Genomic DNA, 7,529 nt, shown 5'->3' on the forward strand with positions numbered 1-7,529 from the left:
ACCCAGTAAACAATCTTCACTAATCCATAAAGCGTCTGCGCTGCAATGAGTCAATCGACCAGATCAGCTAGCTAATCAAAGCATTTAAGAAGCAATCATTCATTTAATCATTTTTACAAACTTGCAATTTTCTTCCTAATTTTGAAAAATTCCATATCGTTTCTTCAAAACCCCATAAAAATCTGACTCCTATAATTTGGGAAGAACCCTATTTTCTTCAATTTCAAGGGTAAGTAATGGGTAAAGGAGGTGGCTGCGTTCCAAGCAAGAAGAAGCATCCACCACCAGACGGGGCCGCCGCCGGAGAAGACTCAGCGGAGGCTCCGATTACGCTGGACGACCAAACTATCACTGACACTGACACTGCAAAGACGACGCCGGTAGTCCAGTCATCGGCGTTGGATGTGACAAGGAAATTGAGAATATTCATCGTTTTCTATTCGATGTACGGACACGTGGAGAAATTGGCGAAGAGGATGAAGATAGGCGTTGACGGAGTGGAAGGAGTGGAGGCGGTCCTATTCCGAGTGCCGGAGACGCTGCCGGCGGAGGTGCTGGACAACATGAAGGCGCCGCCGAAAGATCCTGAGGTGCCGGAGATTACGGCGAGTGAATTGACCGAAGCGGATGGGGTTTTGTTTGGTTTCCCGACTAGATATGGATGTATGGCTGCACAGATGAAGGCGTTTTTCGATTCGACTGGACAGTTGTGGAAAGAGCAGAAGCTCGCCGGAAAGCCAGCTGGGTTTTTCGTTAGTACCGGGACGCAAGGAGGTGGCCAGGAGACTACTGCGTAAGTGAAACAGCGCACTTTGATCGAATATTGCTTGAAATTTGATATAATTCGGGTTGCTCTTTATCAGATTTGTATGAGTCAATAGAAGATGTCACTAAGTTGTTTAGAAAAGCTTCATCCTTGAGAAGATAAAACCGAAATGTACAATACAATTTTTAGAATAAACCTTTACATAAGCTCTAATATCTGTACATAAGCAAGGAAAATCAGTTTCTGATTCAAAATCAGTAGAAATGGCGACTCTTAAGCTCTAATAACTGTATATAAGCAAGGTAATTGGTGTGGAGTTATCTGCACAGCGTGCAACATTAGCGAATGACTGAAAAATGGGTCAAAAGTCAACATTTTTTCTTCACTAGGTTAGTGTTCTATGAAAAACATGATGACAGTGTTGAAGAACTGCATCTTAGCATTGCATTGGATCAGTATATGACATAGTCAATGTCTCCATTGGCATTTGATGGGAAATTTGTGATATTGCGTTTTGGTCAACCTGGTTAAGCTCTAGAAATCATTTCTCATGCAACTTCAGAAGCTAGTTTCATGTTTCTAACGATGTTCTTTCTTTCTTTCTTTTGTGCTCTGGTGCAGTTGGACTGCTATAACACAATTAGCACACCATGGAATGCTATTTGTTCCAGTTGGCTACACGTTCGGAGCTGGCATGTTTAAGATGGATTCCATACGAGGAGGTTCTCCCTATGGAGCCGGAGTCTTTGCCGGTGATGGATCGAGGGAGCCGAGTGACACGGAACTTGCTCTTGCAGAACATCAAGGCCAGTACATGGCTGCCATCGTCAAGAAACTTTCCCCGCCTTGAATTACCTTGTTTCTTACTGTTTCCATTCTTTCGTGCAATTGATTTTATTCACTTCCCATTTGAGAGATATGTGTATATGAGTGAGATTCTTCGAAATAAGATTGTGTGATGATATCTGTTCTTTTGTAAAAGCTTTTGGTTCCCTTGTAACTAACTGTATTAAGATTCAGTGTAATAAAGGAAATCCTTTGGTTCAATCTTCTTTTTCTGTGCGCGTGTCAGTAAGTAAAATAGAGGGACCAATATAAATACTGGTAAAGTTTTGGGACTCTGGTCTGATTATGTATTTATCCTTTTTAAGGATATTTCCTTATTTTGATATTTTATATAAAAATTCATATAAAAATATTATGTAACAAATCAGTAACTTTATTAATTGGGGTACTCATCATCGCACAAAAGTCCAACGAATTTCATTCACAGTGCCATATTTACGTGGCTCATCGAATTGGAAAATAGATAATAAAAAAAATTAAAGTTTTTATTTATTACGAAATCTACTTCTAAAGCAGCACGGACATAGTTCTTTAACGTTTTTGATGAATTTCATGGGTATATTTGTAATTTGGTCGGCTTAGGGTACAATTCTTTAACGTTTCTAAGCAACATGGACATAAAACCCAAGTCCAAAACTAGAAGGACAAAAGTCTGGTGAGGGCTATTATGGAGAAATAAAGTACAATTTTCCCCCATTGAAAAATAATACATTAGTTATAAGATTAAGGGTAAATATGACATTAAAACCCACCAAACTTTCGCGCCATTAGCGTTTCTATGCGTGTCAATAGCATCAGAAAGTCACTAGATCAGATTCTTTATTTTCATTTTACTATAGTGGTACAGATTTACAGTCTCCTTGTTACAGTTGGCCTGCTTTACCAACTAGATTTCCCAAATACTGTCAGACAGCGCCTTATATATTATTATTATCTCCAGAATCAAACGCCTCCATTGTCATCCTCATCGAAATCGCAATTGATCGAACCTGCTGAACAAAGAAGAAGAAGAAAACATGGCGGATACTCTCTCTGCTTTGAGGTCGTTAATGGCCTCTCACTTACCTCCTCTCGATGCTTTAGTTGTTCCATCCGAAGATTATCACCAGGTTTGATCGATATGTTTTTATTTACTTAATTTTTAGATTGACCGATTTGTGTTTGAATGGTCAAAACATGTATGCTTTTAATTTATTTTTATTTTTATGCAGAGTGAGTATGTCTCTGCCAGGGACAAGAGGCGCGAATTCGTTTCCGGATTCACTGGAAGTGCAGGTCAGCTATCTATTTATTTATTTATCTCTTTGATTTATAGCGTCAACGCATGAAATTCAAACATGCAATGAGTTTTATGGATATCAATTTTTTGTAGTGTGGTAGCTCAGTACAACAATTTTTTCATCGTTTTTGTTCAGGTTTGGCTCTCGTTACGAAGAATGATGCACGTTTGTGGACAGATGGTCGCTATTTCCTCCAAGCTACACAACAACTAAGTGATCAGTGGAAGCTTATGCGCATAGGAGAGGATCCTGCTGTAGATGCCTGGATGGCTGAGGTGAATTATCAACTCCTTGTAATTTTGTAGGAATTAACAGTCATATTAAGGACTTGACAGATGTTATATGTAGAAGAACGCAGCAGGTGCTACAATTTCATTATTGGTTTTGGACTTGGTTTAAAACTTTTATCATTTCTGTGAAAATTTGATATATCATCGAAAGTCATCATGGGAGTTGCAGTTTAATAGTATCAATATTTTATGGTTAAGTAGTTTCCCTTGTAATCTTGCATGTTATTAATTTTAACTTTCACAAATTGTAGAATCTGCCAAAAGAAGCACGTATTGGTATTGACCCTTGGTGCGTGTCAATAGACACTGCACAGAGATGGGAATCTGCTTTCGGTCCAAGACAACAGAAGCTGGTCCAGACCACAACCAATTTGGTTGATGAAGTCTGGAAAGATCAACCAGCAGCAGAAACAAATCCTGTCACTGTTCAAACGTTGGAATTCTCTGGTCGTTCTGTTGGAGATAAACTCAAGGATTTGAGAGAAAAGCTGATCGAAAAAAATTCCCACAGCATTGTTATCACAGCGCTTGATGAGGTTTTTAGCTTATCTTATTCCAAGCCTGATTTTTACTAACTTGAGATCACCCCTCTTCTTTGGAATGTTGGCATTATGGCAGTGTTTCACCGCAACTGACAATTATTATGATGCAGGTAGCTTGGTTGTATAATATTCGTGGCGGTGACGTCTCTTACAGTCCAGTTGTTCATGCATTTGCTATAGTAACCACCAACTCAGCTTTCCTCTATGTGGACAATAAGAAAATATCTTCCGAGGTACCGTGTCTCAATTTGCAGCCCTTGCCTTTTCAGTTACTAAATATTGTGTTCTTATAGTATGCTAGAAGTGCTTTCCGGTATCCGTCTCGAATCTTAAAGAGGGCTGTCCATTCATTATTCAACCTTATTCTCTACATCTCGTGGACCTTTTACATTTCTTTAATTCTGTTTGATTGCCTAGTTGAGGGTAATGAATTGACAATAAGACTTCTCTAAATGTATATTATTACGTGCAGGTGAACTCTCACTTAGCTCAGAGTGGAGTAATTGTTCGAGAATATGGTGCAGTGAATTCAGATTTGGCCTTACTTGCCTCCGGACAGCTTGATTTGAATTCTGTTGGGGCTAACTTACATGGAAATGGTGAAGCAGTCAAACATAATAATGATCTTGTATGGATCGATCCTAATTCTTGCTGCTATGCTGTCTATTCAAGATTGAATCCTGACAAGGTGCATGCACAACAGTCTCCGCTAGCCCTTGCTAAAGCTCTTAAGGTACCTCATAAACTTCCCAGTTTGTTTATCCTTCTATTGCAAGTGATCTTGGAAGAAAGTGTAACGAAATGTTACAGCCTTTGAAAGTTCTAAATTGACTCAATTCTATTGTAAATTTGTATGGCTGGACATATATTACTGAAAGGCTTTTTGCTATTTAATCTTTTTTTCTACATTATCAGAACCCAGTTGAGCTAGAGGGGTTAAAAAATGCACATGTACGGGATGGCGTAGCTGTCGTGCAATATCTTGCTTGGTTAGACAACCAGGTAAGCTATCAGGCTAGGATAATCAAGCATTTCACTTATGCAACCACAGTAGTTGTTTTTATCCTTAAATATTTTTTTCCATTTTGTAATGTAGTTATCAACTGAACCACGAAATATGTTAAATTTTAACGATTTTTTTTTATTAACGTGCAGATGCAGGAAATTTATGGGGCTGCTGGTTACTTCTTGGACAGGGAAGGAGTGAAAAAAGAAAAACACCCGTAAGTTTTAGTTTCTGTTGTAGCCTCTTATTAGACCAAATTTTTCATACTACAGAAGTATGTCGTTTATCTTAAATGTGTTGGTAGCTTGGAGCTTCTTGTGTTACTGACTCAAATCTTATGTCTTGTTTATTATGGCAGGGGAAGGAAACTGACCGAGGTGACTGTAAGTGACAAACTAGAAGAGTTCCGTGCGTCGAAGGAGGTATTGTTATGTAGATAGATTATACAATTACTCTAATGAATTGTTCAGTTTAATATATAAATTAATCATAATCCGCATGGTATCATTGCAGCATTTTAGAGGCCTAAGTTTTCCTACTATTTCATCAGTTGGTCCAAATGCTGCAATCATGCATTATTCACCTGAGGCAGAAACTTGTGCCGAGTTAGATCCTGATAAGATCTATCTTTGCGATTCGGGTGCTCAGGTTTGTTAGCTATCCTAGACATTTTGATAGTTGCCAATATATGGTAGACATTGATCTTTTGTTTAAACTAGAACATTTTTTGTCTTGAAGTATCTAGATGGAACAACTGATATAACTCGAACAGTTCATTTTGGAAAGCCATCAGCACATGAGAAAACATGCTATACTGCGGTAATTGCCCCCTTTTCAAAAAGCTCCTGAGAATTTGGTCAACTTATACATTACCCTTTTTTTTTCCTGAAATTGCACCGGGTGACCTGATTTGACTTGTTTATCACTTCATAAACCTGATGGGGTCTTTGGAATGATCCTCAAGTCTAATGTGCAATTTTTTTTAGGTTCTCAAGGGTCATATTTCCTTGGGTGAGGCTCGATTTCCAAATGGAACCAGCGGTAAGAAATTCCTGTTGACCAGTTTTTTATTTTTGAAATCAGTCTTTCTTCTTGTTCTACTATTTGAGTAATTCGAAGTTGCCTTGAACCATGACTAATTGGTTATCAATTTTGATTTGATTCTCCTTTTCTTTTTGCAGGTAATGCTCTTGACGTTCTTGCTCGAATTCCTTTGTGGAAGTATGGTCTTGATTATCGACACGGTACTGGTCATGGAGTTGGGTCTTACCTGAATGTTCATGAAGGTAATTACTAAATAATGAGTTCCCAGACATGTTTCTTTTACTTAGTAAAGTTTCTTCTAACCAAGAAGCCATTGATCTTTGCTTGAGCAGGACCTCACCAAATTAGTTTTAGACCCCATGCTCGGAATGTGCCGCTGCAAACTACCATGACTGTCACGGATGGTTAGCGTTGTTCAGTACCATTTTTGCCTCTCATTATATGAATTCTTACTTTCTGTGGCTAAGGATTCAGAATTTTTTTCGTCATTCATCATTTCTTTTCTTCTTCTTTTTCCAGAACCTGGTTACTATGAGGATGGAAACTTCGGTATAAGATTGGAGAATGTACTTGTAGTCAACAAAGCTGATACAGATTTCAATTTTGGTGACAAGGGATACCTATCATTTGAGCACATAACATGGGTAAGTGTTTTAGTTGACTTGAATTCGGAAGCCAGTCTATGATGACATGTCTTTTTAAGCAGATTTTTTTTCTTTTGATCTATTTCAGGCACCTTACCAGACAAAGATGATTGATATGAGCCTGTTAACACCTGAAGAGATAAAGTGGCTCAACACCTACCATTCGAAATGTAGGGATATTTTGGCCTCTTATTTGAATGAATCTGAGATGGCTTGGCTGAAGAAAGCAGCGGAACCCATTAGAGCATAATTTTTTTTATGCCGAAACGAGCTTGTGTTTGGGCATTCTCCTTATTCATTCAACTCCGTACTGAATTTCATTCTTGAAAAGGAATTGCCATTGTTCTTGTTCAAACATTAATACTTCTTGCTTCCTTGGGGACAAAGTAATAAAGTTTAGGATGATACATGATACAGAAGTTTTTCCTCTTTCGATGGCGGCAAGTATTTTTTACCCACCCGATTCAAGCAAAACTTTTCGACTTCCAATTTACCTGACCCGATATCGATGGGAGTGAGTTTTCACTTGTCATGGTGATATATTATTTCTTTTCTAATGGTTAGTTGGGTCATCCCGCTTAACTATCAAAACTCAACAATATTTCTTGCCGGGCTTTTGAGAGTTACAATATCAAAACTCGACTTGTTAGTAAGTTTTTGTTTTAGCTCAGATCATTTTCTGTTGTATACACTTAAAAAGGGCGAGTTCTATAAACAAAAATCGTGTATCGTGTATAGTTTTATAAGACAAGAACGGAGTAGGCCTTTTAATCTTCTCATTCTTCTTCTTCTGGTCTGTTAAACAGCAAAAGTAAACATAGAGATTAACTGGGAGCATAAAAATGGGAAAAGCTGGACAGTTGTTGGTGGGCCATGACACGACTTGCTCATCCCACGTCGAGTAATTAAATTACAAATGATTGATTTATTAACTCATTTGCCAAGTATCTCTGTGTCCTTGTGTTCTAAGGAGACACAGGATCCCAAACCTGGTCGATAAATCAAAACCAAGTGGCCAGAGCGTATTAACAACTAGCTTAGAACATCGATCGGATTCTGTGAATTTTTTTTATTACTGGTTTGGGAATTCTAACTTGAGCACATGCCCAGC

The 7,529-nt window shown here is 38.3% G+C and overlaps 2 protein-coding genes across 2 annotated transcripts; both read left to right on the top strand.

The window, feature by feature from the left end:
* The first annotated feature begins 236 nt into the window (after positions 1-236).
* LOC139881959 (probable NAD(P)H dehydrogenase (quinone) FQR1-like 2) lies at positions 237-1,616 on the top strand. The gene is made up of 2 exons (XM_071866346.1): positions 237-793; positions 1,388-1,616. Exons 1-2 carry the CDS (start codon positions 237-239, stop codon positions 1,614-1,616), a joined length of 786 nt encoding a protein of 261 aa, XP_071722447.1.
* Positions 1,617-2,628: 1,012 nt separating this feature from the next.
* On the top strand, positions 2,629-6,668 carry LOC139881958 (aminopeptidase P1). Its single transcript, XM_071866345.1, has 16 exons — positions 2,629-2,721; positions 2,824-2,887; positions 3,028-3,167; positions 3,434-3,718; positions 3,835-3,957; positions 4,197-4,457; positions 4,640-4,726; positions 4,880-4,947; positions 5,089-5,152; positions 5,244-5,378; positions 5,469-5,549; positions 5,717-5,771; positions 5,912-6,016; positions 6,107-6,178; positions 6,294-6,418; positions 6,507-6,668. The coding sequence occupies exons 1-16, from the start codon at positions 2,629-2,631 to the stop codon at positions 6,666-6,668; spliced, it is 1,920 nt and encodes a 639-aa protein (XP_071722446.1).
* Positions 6,669-7,529: the final 861 nt, after the last annotated feature.

Source organism: Rutidosis leptorrhynchoides, unplaced genomic scaffold (genome assembly GCF_046630445.1).
Source record: "Rutidosis leptorrhynchoides isolate AG116_Rl617_1_P2 unplaced genomic scaffold, CSIRO_AGI_Rlap_v1 contig212, whole genome shotgun sequence".
Taxonomy (NCBI): domain Eukaryota; kingdom Viridiplantae; phylum Streptophyta; class Magnoliopsida; order Asterales; family Asteraceae; genus Rutidosis; species Rutidosis leptorrhynchoides.

What these genes read in the sequence shown, in the direction of transcription:
- LOC139881959 (XM_071866346.1), top strand. Translation starts at nt 237, where the DNA reads ATGGGTAAAGGAGGTGGCTGCGTTCCAAGCAAGAAGAAGCATCCACCA. An exon ending in GGTGGCCAGGAGACTACTGC is followed by an intron (nt 794 to 1,387) that starts GTAAGTGAAACA and finishes GCTCTGGTGCAG; the next exon opens with TTGGACTGCTATAACACAAT.
- LOC139881958 (XM_071866345.1), top strand. Translation starts at nt 2,629, where the DNA reads ATGGCGGATACTCTCTCTGCTTTGAGGTCGTTAATGGCCTCTCACTTA. An exon ending in CGGATTCACTGGAAGTGCAG is followed by an intron (nt 2,888 to 3,027) that starts GTCAGCTATCTA and finishes GTTTTTGTTCAG; the next exon opens with GTTTGGCTCTCGTTACGAAG. An exon ending in AGTTCCGTGCGTCGAAGGAG is followed by an intron (nt 5,153 to 5,243) that starts GTATTGTTATGT and finishes GTATCATTGCAG; the next exon opens with CATTTTAGAGGCCTAAGTTT.